This window comes from Pipra filicauda, unplaced genomic scaffold, assembly GCF_003945595.2.
Source record: "Pipra filicauda isolate LSUMZ 115617 unplaced genomic scaffold, ASM394559v2 scaffold128_size5466820_pilon, whole genome shotgun sequence".
In the NCBI taxonomy this organism is placed as follows: domain Eukaryota; kingdom Metazoa; phylum Chordata; class Aves; order Passeriformes; family Pipridae; genus Pipra; species Pipra filicauda.
Genome location: NW_024103751.1, coordinates 409,333 through 427,841, shown reverse-complemented (window position 1 = coordinate 427,841; position 18,509 = coordinate 409,333). Strand labels below are relative to the sequence as shown.

Genomic DNA, 18,509 nt, shown 5'->3' with positions numbered 1-18,509 from the left:
GTAGCCTTGTTTATACCTGTCTTGATGCCATGTCTGGGTGCAGAGGGGCTGTACCCTGATACTGGTGATACAGAGCAGAAAAATCACATGACATTTTATCAGCTCTTACAGCATTTCTCCATTATCTTGTCCAGATGCTGTCCTTGGCTCTTGGCTTGTTTTTTCCTTTGTTTTGAAGACTTCTAAGCCTTTAGAAATGCTTCTATCACTAGTTATAGGAGAGTACAGTTCTTCTGATAACATATATGCAATACCAGGATTCAGTCCCACTTCTCTATCTTTCATGGAGGTCATTCTTCTTATAACTTATTTTCTTTTGGTCTAGTCAGTTGTGGGTAAAAATCTTCAGTGTATCTCCTGTTTTCCTTCACTAGAATCCCAGATTCTTCACCTGGAACATGGCAGCTGAAAAACAGATGGTTGATTCTGTCCATCAGCTCCTAAAAACTTTATATTTAATTACTGAGCAATAACTTCTGCAACTTTTCATTGATTGAAGCTGACCACCAGCAGTCTCCAACCTAGTTGGAGATGGTTAGCAATGCTTTATGCTTCATCTAGCTGTGTGTCTGGGGTTTAAGGTGAACATATTTTATTAAAAAGCATTTAATTTTTGAAAAGTAGTTGTGCGGTTTCTTACCTTTCTGGTAACTGGATAGATCTCACTTGATTCTGAATCATGATGTTCTGTAAAAGTCGTAATCTGTATTTTAGGATAGTGTCTTGGTCAGCAGCTCACCTTGCTGCATGGGGGAGGGAATTATACCAGTGCTTAGAGCTTTTAAAAACATGCCATAATCCAGCATATTCTGAAATAAATCCAAGTTGATAGGCAAACATCACCACCAAGATAAGTTAGGTGTGGATTTTTCTTCAGAATGCAGCTGAAGCAGTTATTTCATTCCCACTGCTAGAGGGCAGGGTTAGATGGGATATTGGGAAGGAATTCCTGGCTGGGAGGGTGGTGAGGCCCTGGCACAGGTTGCCCAGAGAAGCTGTGGCTGCTCCTGGATCCCTGGAAGTGTCCAAGGCCAGGTTGGATGTGGCTTGGAGCAACCTGGGATAGGGGAAGGTGTCCCTGCCCATGGCAGGGGGTGGAAAGAGATGGTCTTTCAGGTCCCTTCCAACCCAAACTGTTCTGGGATTCTGTGATCTACAGTTTCAGGAAGAAGTGCACCTTTGCTTTGCATTGAAAGCAGCCAGAGTGGTAGCAAAGAATTTTGCTCTTCATGAGTCTAAACAGGACAGCAAAAACTTCCTGTGTTGTCTTCTGCCTTGGTAAGAATGTACATCTGGCCAGTAACAATTCCTACAGTGCTACTTTATAGTAGAAAATAACTATGTACAGGTTGAATGGCAGTCCAACAAAATGCTGTTACAAGTACTGCCTTATTATGAAGAATTTAAGTGCCATGTGGTAACTCAGAAAATGAGCTTTGTGGGCAGTTGGTAAAGGGAAATATTGGTGATTTCAGTGTTTTTGTACCCAGCAGAAAAACTCAGGCTGGTTTAATGTGATTCACATTCTTGCCAGACCTGTAAAATCTCCCAGTCCTGTGTTTGATGTGATGGAGAGACCAAACGGTACAAGCAAGGTAGAATTGCCTTTTTTAACTCTATTCCAAGGGAGGACAGACAGCTCTCCAATCTGAATGATCATATTGGAAATATCGTGATGTGAAGCTCAGGGAGAGAAATTCAGAAGGCTGGCAGGAGTTCATATGCCAGCTTGTTCAGCTTAGAAAGTTTTGAGTTTCAGAATCATCAGGAATGGTTTGTCAAAGGCACTGACAAGATGAAAAGCTCTACAAGTTTATCTTGAGTGTTAAAGCTTAGTGCACTACAAAAGGAGACTTCTTCTTTTTCATTTATTACAAGTATTCTTCAATGCCAGAAAAATAGTTTTTTTAAAAAAGCTCAGAAGGACAAAGTCTGGTAACAGTGATGGACGTTCAAGGTGCAGTGGGGTTTGATCCAGTCAGTTTTACTTCTGCTGTCTTTGCTTTTCTCTTTCACCAGCCATTTTTTATTTTTCTGATATTTTTTCTCTCTTCTCCCTCTCCCTCCTCCCCCAAGCAGGGGCTCAACAGAAAATGTGTTAAATTAAATATAAACTGAAGCACTTTTACTTAGCATAGGAAAGGTTGAGAAGACTAAGTTCATTTAACCTTTGGTGAATTTGGCTGATTGCTATAAGATAATGCTTTATGTCATGAGGAGATGGCTCCTGTTGAGAGAATCAAGCTGTGAGGCTGAATACTAGTGTGATGCATTTCAATTAAAATTTTGGTGATTACAGGAGAAAACATATCTCTTTCCAGATACTGGGGTGCCAGATTTGCTCACTAGAGAGACATTAACCATCTAATAGCTCCATTAATAATAATTACATGTGCACTGCCTTTATTACTCAGTGTATTTTACAACGGAAAAGGGCACGCTAACCTTTTATGCCTTTCTTAAAGGCGCAAGACCTGAACGTGATCGAGGAGGTGATCAGAATGATGCTGGAGATCATCAACTCCTGCCTGACAAATTCCCTCCATCACAACCCAAACCTGGTGTACGCGCTGCTCTACAAGCGGGATCTCTTCGAGCAGTTCCGGACTCACCCTTCCTTCCAGGACATCATGCAAAACATAGATCTGGTGAGTGGCATGTGATACCAGGGGTGGTTTGCACGTGGTTATTTGATCTCCTTTGAGAGGTGGAAATATTCATCACTTTCATCAGTTTGTTTTAACGTGTTGAGTTTGAGTTTCTCTTTCCTATTTTCTGGGTCTCCGCTGTAACAACTTTGGGGCAACATGGAAACACAGAATGGTTTGGGTTGGAAGAGTCCTTGAAGGCCAGCTAGTTCCAACCCTCTAATTTCTTTAACAACCTTTTCCCGTATCTTTAACTCAGCAGAGTCAGAGGGATTTTGAGTTGCCTCTGATAAGGAATTCCCAAGCTTTGACACATCTTTCACCCCTCCAAAGGGAGGACAGCATCAGCTTCTCTTTACTACCCCTTGATAGAAACGGGTCTGTCAGGAGAGCAAAAGCAGATTTTCATCATCAAACAATCCTTTTTTTTCTCTGACTCCCATCACCAGCTTATTAATGATCACAGGGAATTATTTTTCAATAGCTAAGAGCGGGCTTCAGCTGCCATATTCTCTGGGCTGTGTGTTATTTTCACCTACAAACAACAACCTTCCCACTGGATAAGGAAACATTTTAGAAAAAAAAAAAAACAAAAGAAAATAGCTGTGGATGAGAAACTGCAACCACTGTGGCTCTCTATGGTGTATGACTTTGGGAAGCAGTTGTTAATTATTGTTGCATCTGATAGTGGCTTTAATGCTCATATTGAGAACGTGAAAAATGATTCCTACTAGAAAAATTTTACGTGTAAAAAAACGTTTCCCTTTCTTCCAGTCAGTATTTGCAGAGCTGAGCAATGCATGAAGCCACACTAGATGCAAAATACTGAAAGGGAGGGCTGAGCAGGGTGCTAAATCTCTTGCTGCGGTGAATAACACATTTAGTATGGCTAAAAATCTGCTGGTCCATAAAGGAGGGTAATTTTAAAAGTGGAACTGAAATCCTGCTCTGTACCTATCCCTTCTCTTCTCACTTCACATTTTTCTGGTCATGCAAGAGCTTGGAGAGAGGAAAACTTGAAGCTCAAAACTCTCCAAGCTTTCAGCAGCTGCAGACTACAGCCACCGTGATACTGCCTGGATGATTAGGACAAGGTGTTTTCAGCTTGTGTAAAGAGGATATGGTGCAGTGAAGATAACAGTAGTCTTCATTCCCGACTGAGATAGGGACCTTCTCTGGTTACTCATCCAAATTCAGGATAACTGGTGGTGTCCAGATCCTTCTGTGTGCAGCCCCGTGCCTCCCACAGATAGCAGGATGTCCTTTCCTTTGTAACACTTACATGTTGGTTTTCCTCAAAAATTTAAACTATTCCTCCCCAAAACTATTTAATATTGGCTTACAGCATAATGCCAGTTGCATTCAGAAACTATTTAAGGCTTTCCAAGGGAGCATGTTGAATTTTAAAATAGCTCCTTTGTTAGAGAAGCGAGGATGTCAAAAAAAAGATTTTTTAAAATTATTTTTTTTTTAAATGTACCTGTCACCAGCTGGCAAGTGGTGAGAGCTGTCAGGCTTGTAGATCTGAATAAAAGATGAGATTCAGCTGACTCCTCGTCTACCCTGTCACGTCCTGCACTTCATACACAGTATTGGCAGCACTACCATCCTGTACAGAACCAATCTTTGTCTTGTGTGCTACAGCCAAAACGTTCTAACTGGTCTTACTATCCCTTGAAAAAGTGGCAAATCATGTTACTTTTACTGTACACACTGCAGGGAGCTTGCCTGGGACCATGTGGGCAGGATCTTAGAAAAACAAAAACGAGTTTCTCTCTCTGAGAACTTGTCAGGCTTTTCTCTGCAGTGGTAGAGCTGGGAACTCCACCCTCATGGCTGTGTGGGACATTGTGGATGTCTGAAATGTAGATGTGCTCTAAAAGGAGTCATAAAAGAAAAACTTTTAAGATTTGGCTCAATAAATTTCTAAACTGTATGTTGCTGGAGGCTGAGAGGATGTATTCATGGGGAGGATCTCCCTATTCTTCTCCTGCTCTCATTTAAGCATCCATCCCAGCCTGCTTTCAAACAGAATAGTGAGCTGGCCAGGCTTTTTGTGTGGCCAAGGCTGGTTATTCAGAAGAGGATGGATCCAACAACTTCCCAGGTATTGGGGAGCTGTGTTGGGTTTCAGGCTGTTGTGATCAATGGAATTTTGTGGCACAAATTGTGTAAATTGCAGGTGGAAATAGAAGCTGTTGCAGCTTTTGGTAATGAAAGACTGGGGAAGAGAAATTACCATTCTGAAGCCCTCAAGTATGTCTACAGAGGCTATGCTACAGCCCTCTCTTGGTACTTTCTCTGGTCATTAAACAGCAGAGTGTGTTTGGATTATCTGCACCCATACTACAGTGGAACCATGAGTGTAGTTTTTGACGATGGCATGGAGTGGCAGGACAAGGGGGAATGGCTTCCCACTGCCAGAGGGCAGGGTTAGATGGGATATTGGGAAGGAATTCTTGGCTAGGAGGGTGGGAAGGCCCTGGCACAGGTTGCCCAGAGAAGCTGTGGCTGCCCCATCCCTGAAAGTGTCCAAGGCCAGGTTGGATGTGGCTTGGAGCAACCTGGGATAGGGGAAGGTGTCCCTGTCCATGGCAGAGAGCAGAATGAGATGATCTTTAAGGTCCCTTGCAACCCAAACCATTCTGGGATTCTGTGATTCCCATCATCAGATGGCACTAGAGATCCACCGGAGCAGAAGGTGCATGTTACACTCTGGGTCACTTTGACATCCCTCTGCTCTAGCAAATTCCACCCACCAATTGGTATGAGATTCTCTGATCCTAAACTGTAGTCCAGATTTGTATTTCATGCAGAAAAACTAACAGACAGCATGGTAATGTTCCATATTGAAGAAATATGACCAAAATACAGAATATGTAAGGTCTGTAGTGAGTTTTGGACACCAGAACAGTTGCCAGCTTGCCTTGTCAAGAATATATAAAATAGATATGACATATATTGACTTTAATACTTACTGTTTTTACTCTGTTGCACATAATGTTCTCATCAACCAACAGGAAGCATGGAAGAGGTGAAAAGGCTAAAAATTTGATGGAGAATTAGTTGGAAAATATTCTGAGGAGGTAGTAATGAGTACTTGATGGTGCAAATAGAAAGAGGCATCTGCTGTTGTTCTGTGTGGGTATGGAAATGGAGAACAGCCTGGAGGTGTCCTCTAAACCTACTCATGCTGGTGACATCTTAGCTGGATTTTGAATCACAGAATCATTTAGGTTGGAAAAGCCCTCCAAGACTGTGGAGTCCAGCTGTTGCCCCAACACTGCCAAGGCCACCACTGACCCATGTCTCCAAGTGCCACATCCACAGGGCTTTTAAATCCCTCCAGGGATGGGGACTCCAACACTGCCCTGGGCAGCCTCTGCCAATGCCTGACAGCCCTTTCCATGAAGAAATTTTCCCAATATCCAACCTTTAACATCTGGCACAGCTTGAGGCTGTTTCCTCTCATCCTGTCCCTTGTTCCCTGGCAGCAGAACCTGACCCCCACCTGGTTCCCCCCTCCTGTCAGGGAGTTGCAGAGCCAGAAGGTCCCCCCTGAGCTTCCTTTTCTCCATGCTGAGCCCCCCCAGCTCCCTCAGCTGCTCCTGGTGCTCCAGACCCTTCCCCAGCTCCATTCTCTTCCCTGCACACGCTCCAGAACCTCAAAGTCTTTCTTTCAGGGAGAAATAAGAGCTGTAGAAAACAGGACCTCTGAAGGTGCTGATTTGCCAAAGGAAGGTGAAAGTGATGTGACATTTTTCAAATAAAATATTGCTCTGAAAGGAAGTGGAATAATCTTTTTCACATACTTGTGGATTCGCAGGTCATAAGGAAACACTTTCCAAGGTTAATAATAATGAAGCACTGTGGTAGGTTTCCAGGGACTTCAGCATTGGAGACCTCTGGATAGCAGACATTTGACAGGATGACGCTGGGGCAGAGGACAGACCAGAACAGATCTGTAGGCACAGGTGGATATGGAAGGGGCCCTGCAGCTCCTCCAGAGCTCTGACCAGAGCAGGAATTACCAGGGTTACCTGTGGTACAGACCTAGCCACAGTAACTCTGGATTGCACCTCAGGATTTGTGCCATTCCATTTACTCTGGAGATAACACGTAACCGCTGTGTGCATCATCATTGAGGCAAGAATGGGTAAAAGTCTAAGGGTCATCAGTTATTGAAAACTACTTATTTGTCCCTGGATTTTTATAAAGGATCTAAAAGTCACCATTGCCAGCTGATTGGGGACATATGGGAACCATTAATGCTGTACAGAAGAAACTGAAATCAAAATACCTTCTGTTTCCTATTAATTTACTTTTCATTTTAGAAAGCCATCTTAATAGGATATTGTGCATCTTGTTTAGCTAAATGGGATATTCTTCTTCTGGATGGTGACCAGAGAGGAATGTTATGGTTCCTCTTCTGGCCTTGTGCAGAAATATTTCAGCTGGGAACTGTCTGTATGCCTCTGCTTCAGAGGTGGTCTGTAACTTGGTCAGCAACCTCAGATGTGTCAGGAATTTGGTGGGGAATCTTCGCTCGTCATTCCTATGGATGCATTTGGTTCATGGCCACGGCGAGAACTCCTTGGCTTTCACTGCTCTCATATTTCCTATGAGCGAGTGACAGATACCGTGTGGTTGGACAGGCTTGACTAGGAGCTGCTGGAATTTTGTTTGCAAAATAGTCTGATAGGAATCAGGAGGTCGGGGGCAATGGCTTAGTGATGCAAAGGACTCCATTGGTGCAATTTCCTACTAGGAATTTAATTCTCTGAAGGCATTTCCCTGCTAGATTTTAAACTCAGTTGAGTTGGTTTGGCTCTGGCATAGCAACTCCTATTGCAAGACCTGCAGGACTTGAGAACTGACTTTTCATGGTTTTCCTTAAAATGTCTGTCAGAAAATCTTGATCCTGCTGATTACCAGAGCCTGGTTAAACATTCGAAAGGGTTTTTTTGTTTAGGTCTTTTTTGTCTGGCTTTTTTCCTCCTCACTCCTCCCCACTTGCTTTGCTAATAGTGGGGAGAGAAGAGCATAGCATCTTGAAAAGTTCACATGTCTTTGAACATGCTCCTCTTTTCAAGATGAACCTGTAAAGCTTCAGTACTTCAAGTTTGCTGATAAACCTCTTGTGTTCCTCCTGCTGTTGAATCACCTGGAGCTGTTTCATCCCTTCTTAGATCAGCGAGGGTTGGCTTTGCCTCCCTTTTGCTCCAGGTATGACTGTTGGCAACTGAATGTAGCTGTGATTTATGTTTTCCTACTTAGCTGAAGTGCTAATCCTGTGATGCTTTATGACAAGAGGTTTGTTTTCTTCTTTTCGTCTCCTTTCAGTGCGCCATCAGTACATCATATCGCTCTCGAAGTGGTGAGCGTGGCTGGAAATAAAAATACCCAGGGTCAAAATGTGTGTTTTTCCCTTTCAGTCGCTTTCTGAAGGGGGGAAAAAAAATGAAAAATTGACAAAAACAGCTTAAAAATGTTTTCATTTTGTGCCGAGTGATTTTCTTCCTCTCTCTTTCAGAGCTGACCTTTACAGTTGCAGGCAGAGGAGGCAGCAGCGCTTCATGCTGTTATTTTTAGCTGGAGGAGAAAGAGAGTAGCTGTAGTGTTAGTTAGGCAGTGCCACTGCCTGGGCTGCCACGGGCCTCACGGCACTTCAGCATCCACTGACAGAATCCAGGTGGAGAAAACACCTCGCCCCTGATACCTCTGCTGCTTGGTGCATGCTGTAGGAAAGAGAAATACTTCTTTTCTTCAGCCTTGCAGCCCAATTGAAAACAATAGTTGGGTGAAATTAATAGACATTTGTGGTTGTTTCCTCAGAATTAAAAAAAAAAAAATAAATCTCCAAAACATAAAATACTGCTTTTGAACGAAAAACACCTCGAAATCATTCTGATCTTTTTCTTGAAGTGCTTTTAATCTCCAACAATACCTGTAAGTTTATTATTTAGAAAACAGAAGGACTAAAGATGAGTCTCTCATTGACCTCTAGGAAGGAATTCTTCCCTGTGAGGGTGGGGAGGCCCTGGCACAGGTTACCCAGAGAAACTGTGGCTGTCCCTGGATCCCTGGAAGTGTCCAAGGCCAGACTGGATGGGGCTTAGAGCAACCTGTTCTAATGGAAGGTGTCCCTGCCCATGGCAGGGGGCTTGGAAGTGGAAGGTCTTCCAGGTCCCTTCCAACCCAAACCATTCCATGAGTCTGTGGTTCAAACCAATTTTGGAAATCACTACAGAGACCAGTTTTTGTTTCTAAATATTAACAGTATTTTAATACAAAGCCTGGAGATTCCCAAGCCGGTGGTGACCAGGCCACATCCCTCATGCCCATCACACCACAGGTCTGGGTACCTCACACAGCCAGGATTAGACTCTGCACTGTGCCAGTTGCTTTCAGTGCATTGTTTTATGTGGACAGTGGTCAGATATTCCTTATGAGGGGTTGTCTAATCCAGGATTAGACGAGCCTTTTAATCTCTGTTAATATGGAAGCCAGACTGGAGGGAGAGCTCTTCAGAACGGGTTATGTTCCTTGCATGGAGAGGCCTTTCAGCACTCAGCAGGACTTGGATACAAGTAATTCACAGCAACTTCTGGAGTTTCTTCTTATTCCTCTTCTTAGAGCAGTCTTTGCAATTGTTTTCTATTTTCTTAGCCCAGTTGCCTAAATAATGAGAAAATTAATTTTCAGAATATCAAAAAGACACCCTCTCTCAGCCTTGTTTATTTGCCCTAAGATCTGGGGGTGGTTTTTTACGCATTACAGTCATATGCTCAGCATTGGGCTTTAAAACATGTGCTAAAACCTGAAACTCATTTATTATTATTCACCCAGTTTGTTTTTTCTGGTTCATTTTCTTTTTAATTGGATAAAGAGTTGAAATCTGTTAATTTTCATTATTATTTTAAATGCAGCTGTTACTTAATGGTGGAAGATAATTAAAGCACTTTCAAAGGAAAAGGCTGCTCTTCCTTAAATTTTAAGCTTTTGTATTTTTACATTTGGCCAGATTAGTAGGTAAAGTGTTAGACCCTCTGCTACAGAGGGAGCTTGGGCAGTAGGGCTGTGATGCTGGATGCTTTTTAGTTTTATTCCTGATACAATGGTAATAAGCAAATGCCTCTTTTAGGATCTTCTCTGTATAACTCATCTTCTTCTTTTTAATTTTTATTTTTCTTTTTTCTTATTTGATTGGGGTACTCATTGGGTACCTGAGTATCTCCTTGGGGTATTGTGCTCTCAAGGTCCAAAAGAGAGTAACTCCAATTCTATACTGTTTGAAGTAGTAAGACAAATAACACCTACAGGTAAGTGGCATTGTAAAGTCGGTATTTTTAATTTCAGCCATCAACTGTGTATCAAAAATAGCCATTCGGAGTTTTGTGAAATGCTGACATAGCCTGAAAATAGTGGAAGCCTGTCTTGCTTTTGTTCTTTGTGAAATATTACCTGGCCAAGATTAGTACCTTTACCACAAAAACGTAAGTCTTTTAGAAACACGTTAAGATTGAAGGGTTTGACTTTCCAAAATAGGAAACGTCAGAATTCAGGTAGTATCTGTGAGCTTCATTCAGGTTTTTTACATGTTTGCATTATGATAGTATTTTATCCTTTTAATTAAAAGCTAAATACTAAATTTTGCTTTTGTTGTGGTTTAGCAGAACTTGAGCTAACAAGGCAGTGCCAGTGGGATGGATTCCCTGCAGGAGCCTGCCCTGGGCGAGGATGGGTTTCACCAGTGATTACTGACAATAGAGGAGTGTTGAAATGCAGGAAGATGTTTTTTTCTTTCGAAGTTTGCGGGCAACTTGCTCATTCCTCTGTGAGCTGTGTATCCTCCACCAGCAATTTGTCCCAGACTCTTTGCCAAAACCATGTCAGCCTCGCTCCGAGGTCCTCACGCTCTTTGCACAAGCTCTTTCTTGCCGTTTTCCTCTGTTATTTCTGGTCCCTCCCTCCAGCTCCTTTGCTTATGAACTCAGCATGTCTTCCTACTCCTGTTTTTTTTTTTTTTTCCAAGGATCAGAGATCACAGAGATCCGACAGGTCCTTATCTGTAAGAATGTAAAAACCTACCTGCAGCGTCTGCCAGAGGCAGTGAAATTCTCCCTTTCTCTTCAACTATGGAGATAATAGTAGGGACAGCACAGAAGGTTAAACCTGAATTTTCTCTTGACTAATTTCCATACTTCTGTTGTTTAAAACAAAACAGAAAAAAAAAAAACCACCAAAACCTCATAACAACCTCAAAAAGCAACTTCCAGCAACTTTTACCTGCTTCTATCTCACTCGGTGCAAGTTTCTAGAGATCCCAGCAAGTCTCCCAGCTCAGAACAAGGGCTGGGCTTTCAGGGGGGTCACAAAAAGGAACAACAAATTTGAATCTCACAGTAATCGAGCCATCAGCTGTCTTTGTTTTATGAACAGCAGCTGAGCTGGGAGGCATAATTAGGGTAATGGTTTCTGGCTCCAGCTGTGTCTCACTACAGAACAAAGAGAGCTCAGCAGAGATTTTGTAGTATAATACACTTTTCCCCCCTTCTACTTGGGAGAATTAACAAAGATTACTCGATGGACTGGGGCTGTGATTCAGTTACAAGTGGACATGAGTATTTCTCCATGGAGAGTGTGTCTGAAGCTGATGGGATTTTGGGGAAGTACCGTCAGCATTGCCATGAGGGAAAGCTGTGCTTGCCTCCAGCCCAAGGGTACCCAGGTGCCCAAGTGTAGACAGGTTCTACCAAGTGGCTCGTGTGGTACTTCCAAAGGACTCTTAAGTAGGTGTTGAAATTTTTCCCTGGACCCTTTTTGTGTTGTTTTCAGTTCTGGATCCCCTGCGTGACTGCGGAGTTCCTCTGGGATAAGGGATGGGTTTTGCAAAGTGTGTTCTTTTTGGATTAAAGTAGCAATAGAAATGGAGGTTTTCTGATGTCCCACATGGAGAACTGCCGGTGGGATGTCTGCTTCTGGTGTGACCTACTGAGCTTGGAGAGGGATAAAAGTCAAAGCCTGACCTAACTGAGTTTGAGTTCTAGCTAACAAGGACCAGCTGGGTCACAGAAAAGGGGGTGGGGAGGGAAATATGGGGAAAATCAGCTTGGCCTCACCGAGGAGGTGATTGGGGGATGTGAGAATTGAGAGAGAACGTGCAGGTCCTTGGGCCTGGAATGTGTAATGGGGAAGGTACCTGGGGCACTTCAGATCATTAATCTGGGGAGAAGGGGAATTTTGTGGACTTTTTTTTCCCCGTCCACTCGCTGTGGCTTTGAATGCTACAAAAAACCCCAGGAAATCATGTAGACTTTCATACTGAGATATTTTGTACTTGTCATAAAACCTTTTGTCCAGGAGTCATTGAAACTATAATGATTTTACTTTAATGCTCGACAGTCAGAGTAAATTTCTAGCTCAAATTATAGAAAGGAAGACCTAAAAAATCCTGACGTGCAGAACTGACAGATAGAAATATAGGCATATGTCAGTGCACAGTACTTGAAAATGTAAATTTATTAATTCAGCTGTGTGTGTTAAATTGTAAAATCATCTGTCTGTTAAAAACGACTGCGGGAGGATGCTGAGAATTGCGCTAACTTGACATTAACAAAGTCTCCCTGGCTGTGACACAAGCAATAACAAGTAAGAAGCACAGATACACAATGCTGAGAAAGAAGATGACAGCTTCGTGTGTAAATTGATACAAAGATCTCTTCATTTCTATTTATTTATGTGCTCTGATGTTTCATTCCAGGTGATCAGCTTTTTCAGCTCCCGATTAGAGCAAGCTGGAGCTGAGCTGTCAGTGGAGCGAGTTCTGGAAATCATCAAGCAGGGAGCTGTTGCTTTGCCCAAAGACAGGCTAAGAGTAAGTGCTCAAGACCTCATCAATTAAAGTGTACTGTTCCAATCAATTACTCATATTTGTCCTTTATATCTGTAATGTCAAAGCATCATTTCTCCTATCAATAGTGACTGAAAAGTGATTACGCTGTTGATTGCCGTATGTGTATGTTTATATTTAAATTCCTAATTTCTGCTAAATGTTTGGGTGAGTTTTCATGATTAGCTATTAAATTGAAGCATGTGGAGGAATTAAAATTTGCTGAAGCTAAGGTGTTCTTCATCGCTTCTTGGAGAAGCAGCCTCACCTCTCCATCTGTTGTTTAGTTCTGTTGTAACCAAATTTTGATCATTCTTTTTTTTTTTCCAGTTAATTTATTCTTCTTTCTCTAGTGTTCTGCACCTCCTTCTGGGTCTATATCAAATGCTATAAAGATAAATTTCTGGGGCTTTAGTTAAGACTTACCCAACCTAGTGAAAATCAGTTCAGGACCTGTAAGACTGGTCAACATGATGATGAGCTTTCTGTATAATCCTGAGCAGCCCTCTCTATTCTCTTCTGAGAATCTCTCAGATCTCTTGAGGGATTTACCAACTTGACAGGTTTTGTGAAGCTAAAATCCATTAATGGCTGTGTGATGTTTGAATACTGCAATAAGGAAATCTGTGTAAGTAGGTAAGTAAGTAAATGGGAGTTTTTTAAACACAATGAATTTTGCTTCTCTGTTATGCCAAGTATATTTTAAATATGGTCTGCTCTCGGCAGAACTATTTTTGTTCCTGCTCTGTGATAAGAGAGTGAGAGTGTCTTCTCAAGACCCATTTCTTTCGTGGTAACTTTAGGAAAATATCATCTGATAAGGCACACTGAGTCCGCACGGCCATTGGCGACGGCTGGTAATTTATTTATACCCTGGTAATTTTAAAACACCCAGTGGGAATTGTCTAGCTGGCTGCATATACTAATGTCTTTCCTGCAGTTCCCTGTGTCCCTGAGATGGCACGTATTTAGTCACTCAGACTGAATTACTTTGGGAGAGGTTGGTCCATGGTCCGAGTCCTGAGCCGCAGTACAGGAATAGCCTGAGTAACACCAGAGGAGTTGTTGTATCCAAACCCGGCCCTTCAGGTTGTGTCCTTGCTACACTGTGATGCTGTGGATACAGAGGAACACTGGAACTTTGGCTTTGTCTGTGACAACTTATACTTATGTGCAGATAATTAAAAGCTCTTATGCTGAGGCTGCAGTGATTCCTTCTTGACAAAGGCATCACCAAATAAATTCACTGCTTACAAAAAAATTAAGGTTTTGTCAGTTCCTTAGTGTGCCACATAGACTCACATGTCAGGCCACAATTTACAGAAATGCTGTTTCTGGAGTGAAATCCCATCAAGTTTAAATTTTCTGTGTTAATGATATACAGTATTCAAAATTATATATTGCCACTTAAAGCAACAAACCAACAGTTTGTGACGTGCCAAGCTCTGAAAGTCCTCACCAAGCAGTCAAGTACTTCCAGTTTTAAGGATGCTTAGTGTGGCTTGGAGAAATTCCCTTTCCTCTGGAGGACTTGAGTTTGGGGACAGAGTTACCAAGTGAACACGGTCAGCCTGGCATGTAATTCTTCTGTACTGCCCACTTACACTGAAGAAGTTTTGTCTTTTTTTTTTTTTTTTTAAATAATTCTGCTGAGCAGCAGTTTGGCCAGAGCAAGTTTTTTCTTCACAGTCCTCTGCGAAGAAAAGTTGATGACATTGACCTTGGTATGTGTGTATATATATATACATGTAGTCATGCATATATTTGTACATGCAAATAACATCCTTCCTTTGCACAGGCAGTAATGATGAGCAGCATGTGTTTCCCTCCTGTAGAAATGACCTTGTGAGTCTGGGTACCCTCTGTCCTTGTACCTCTCTCATAGGAGAGTCTCACAGTTCCTCTGGCCTTCCCACTTCAGTCTCTGAGGTTTTCAGGGGAAGCTATTCTAAAGCTTGACAAACATATTAAGATCAGACTGAAGATATAGTTACACAATAACTCTGGCAACTCTGAGGAATTTTCAGCAGCTAAATAAAGGAGAAAGCTTTAATCCACATGTCTTTAATGACACTCTCTGGGCAAGTCTGGATGGGCGGGAGCAGCCCTACCCACACTCTCTTTGATGACACCTTTCAGGGAGTTGCAGAGAGCAAGAAGGTCCCCCCAAGCCTCTTTTTCTCCAGGCTGAGCCCTCCCAGCTCCCTCAGCTGCTCCTGCTGCTCCAGACCCTTCCCTAGCTCCATTCCCTTCCCTGCACATGCTCCAGCATCTCAGTGTCCTTCTGAGGGGCCCAGAACTGACCCCAGGATTCAAGGTGCAAACAGGATAGGGGTCAACTTGTGCCCAGTCAGCTTGGAAAATGTCTGGAGGAATTACAAATCTGTTGCATCTGTGTTGACACAACCAACATGTAATTATAGTGTGCAAAGCTGTGGAGTTCAACCCTGAGAATTTATGGATCAGCTTTGCAATTAATTGCTAATTAATTTTCGAGCCATCTTTGCCTTTTGCCACAGCAACGCTGAAGTGCTCTAAAGTACAAGAGACCCTGCAGAGACATTATTCCTACCTCCTAGAAATAACCATCTTCAGCTGAAGCACTCGGGGGAGGCATTTGAAACATGGATATGATTTGGAGAAAAGAGGACTAAAGCACTCCATTTCCTTGCAGCTCAGACAATGATGGTTTTTTTCTTATGTGAAGTACCTAATGTATGCACGGATGTTTTCAAGTGAATGTTTTCAAGTTGCTTATCTTGGCCTTTGTCGAGGAAGTGAGCATTCAAGAGGTGTTACATGCACTCCGGTGGGGTCCGAGTCTGTTGCTTAGCCCATAGTTCAAACATGAATCAACAGTCAACTAAAAATAACAGCACTTAGAGCCACGATCCTGATCTGCATAATGGAGCTTATCAGTTTTGTAGCACATCCTGGTGCTCCTGCTCCCTTTTCACTGTGGGAAGCAACACGGGGTGCAAAGTGAGCATGTGTGGTAGGAGTAGGTTATGGATAAATATATATTATATGTGTGTGTGTGTCTGTGTTAGGAAAGGTATCTTGAATTTTCTTAGCAAATAATTGTTGGGAAATGGGAAATCTAACTCAGATTTTCTTTCCAGTCCTGGAGCAGTCTGACTGGAGACAAATAATACAATTAACATTATTTTAAGCGTATGCTTTTAGCCGTGCACTGTGGAAGGCAGAGAAAGTCCAAGCTGAGTAATTAGCCTTTTAGAAGACTTCTGCACAAACAGAGAGATAAAGGGCAGGTGCTGAAATCAAGAGCTGGTTATTTCTCCCTCAGTCTGTGGGAGGAGATAAATGAAGTTAATATGCCAGGGATGGAGGCAGAAGCTACGGCGTGGAGATAGAGCTGTCTCCTTCGCAGACGAGCAGCCCACAATCCAGGCTCCCTGGTATATTGCAGAAGCTTATTAAAGGCAATTTAGAGATCACAGTGATAGGTGAAAATTGGCCTCATTCGTTCCTTTTTTTTTTTTTTTTAAAGTTCTCAGGCTGCCTCTCTTCCCTTTTGGTGAACTATCTGTACTTTCTGGATTAGGAGCGTGAGAGAAGTGGGACCGTGTCTGGAGCCTGTGAGTTATCTCAGGGTTTCAAGGGGAGTTAGCCAGCAGATAATCACTCTTTTGCAATAAGTGGGAAAACTTGTTTCAAATGCCAGCTAGTGACTGGAAGCTGACATTTGGGTTCATGGAGTGATCACACTTGGGAGGCCACATTTAATGCTTTATAAAAGAAAAGTTCCCATTAGCTAAGCCACTTCAGGTAGAGATTTGATTTTCATGAGCATTTTCTGAGGTGCTTGTGTTTTTCTCCTATGCCTTTTCTCTCCATGTCAATGAGTATTTTGTCATCAGTGTGTGCTCTGTCAGATGTTCTTCATGTGCTATGCAGATGTACCACTATGCCATCAACTTGCACCTTTTTAGTATAGTACAAAATTCAATATTTATTAAAGTGCATTTGAGTTCAATGGGCATTAAAATTTCACATAATATGTAAAAGGAGCAGAGGTAAAAGCCTTAAGTCTCTTGACAGAACATGGTTCGCTTTAGGTGTTAAAAGCACTTCTCATATGTTTCCCCTTCTATTAACAATGTACTTCCAACTCCATCAGCTTCCATCTCTTTCACTGGAGAAAGCTCCTAATCACTGAGGCAGCAGAGCACAGGGCAAGAGTAAATTGTCATCAGTTATAGCAGATACTGCCTGGGACCAGGACCAGAGCACCTTTGTGTCCCGAGCACATCACTCTGGGAAGCAGCACCAGCACCAAAAGTTCAGCTACCAAAAGTGTCATAAAAATAATGTGGCTGTTGACTGAGGTGGCAGTGAATTCAACAGGGGATTTCAAGCTTAGGTATTTTCATAGAATATCATTTAGGTTGGAAAATGCCTCCAAGACCATCAAGTCCAACCATCCCCCAACACTGCCAAGGCCACCACTAACCCATGTCCCCAAGTGCCACATCCACACAGCTTTTCAATCCCTCCAGGGGTGCAGACTCCACCATTGCCCTGGGCAGGACAACCCTTTCCATGGAGAAATTTTCCCTATTATCCAATCTAAGCCTCCCCTACCACACCTTGAGGCTGTTTCTTCTTGTCATGTCCCTTGTTCCCTGGGAGCAGATCCTGACCCCCACCTGGCTCCCCCCTCCTGTCAGGGAATTGGACAGAGGGAGAAGTTTCCCCCTGAGCCTCTTTTTATCCAGGCTGAGCCCTCCCAGCTCACTCAGCCACTCCTCCTCAGACTTGTGCTCATGGAAAATCTGGAAAGAGGAGTAGCCATAAAAGAAAGCACATGTGAAGTCCCCACTACTGAAGGAACCTAAGAAATTTCTTGGTTTGGGTACTGAGCTGTCTCTAGAATGGTTTTCCTGCTTCTGTAGATGCTCCTCCCAAGGAGGAGAACTGACATCTGTTCAACAGTCAGTTGTGCCATCACACCATGAAGAGGGGCAGGACATGGGCAGCACTCACACTGCATCACAGATTGCAAAGGAAATGGTTGAAGTTTCCTATATATGCACTCTGTTGATCCCAACAGACCACCCATTGCCCCACCTTTTATTAGGATTGCTCGTGATGATTTTTTTTTTCCTGGAGTCCTGCTGTCCATAGTCCTGAGTGCTTGTTATTTGTCCATGGCCAGGTAATGGATTCACGATGCAGACCAATGGTCTTTAATGATCTAAATTAAACCTTGGGGCGGATCTGTAATTGCTCTAAAAACTGCATACAGCTTTCTTGTGTTTGTTTTACTGCTGTAACAGTTCCTTGCTGCCTGGGTTTGTGTGAAATAGTGCAAAAATTAACTCTGTGTGACACCATAAAGAGGTAGGGACAGAGGAATTAGAGACCAGCAACTCCTTTACAGAGCTCCAGGGCACAGCACTAAGCAAGAGAGACAGAAAACTTCCTTAAAAAATAAATTCATACAGTTCTTCCTGATATTTATCTTTTTTTTTTTTTCCCCATCTGGCTGAAAGGTCAAAGATCTTATTATAGTGGAAGCTGATTGTGTCTAATACATCCTTAGGTCTGACGCTAGGCAGGCGCCTATAACACAGACTTCCTCTTGCTGACCCTCAGCTGCTGTTAACCCTTAACCTGAAGAAGATCAGATTAGTGAGAGAAGTGTAAGAAACTTTTAAACAGAGTGCTTTTTGGGCCTTTCCAAAACACCAACCATATGCTAAGAATAAGAATATTTATGGATTGTATATTTCCTTCTGACAGTTTATACCCTCAATTAAGATGTCAGACTTCCCTGCTTCCGTGAGCTGACCTGTAAGTGAGGGACAATAACTCACATTTCTTTTGAAGGCATTTGTTCTCAGAGATCTCGAGTAGAAAAGAATATGCTCCTTGTCCCTTGAGAAATATTATTTTGGGTAATCAAAATTCCAGGGGGGAAAAAAAAATCATCTTGAAAGTTTTGA

The 18,509-nt window shown here is 42.6% G+C and overlaps 1 protein-coding gene across 3 annotated transcripts in view; it reads left to right on the top strand.

The window, feature by feature from the left end:
* DYM (dymeclin) overlaps window positions 1-18,509 on the top strand; it is a 215,528-nt gene that overhangs the window by 168,421 nt on the left and 28,598 nt on the right. For all 3 annotated transcript variants that reach the window (XM_027724300.2, XM_027724297.2, XM_039390634.1), the window contains 2 exons: window positions 2,466-2,648; window positions 12,412-12,525. In XM_027724300.2, coding sequence (XP_027580101.1) covers window positions 2,466-2,648; window positions 12,412-12,525 — 297 coding nt within the window. The remainder of the gene's footprint in view (window positions 1-2,465; window positions 2,649-12,411; window positions 12,526-18,509) is intronic.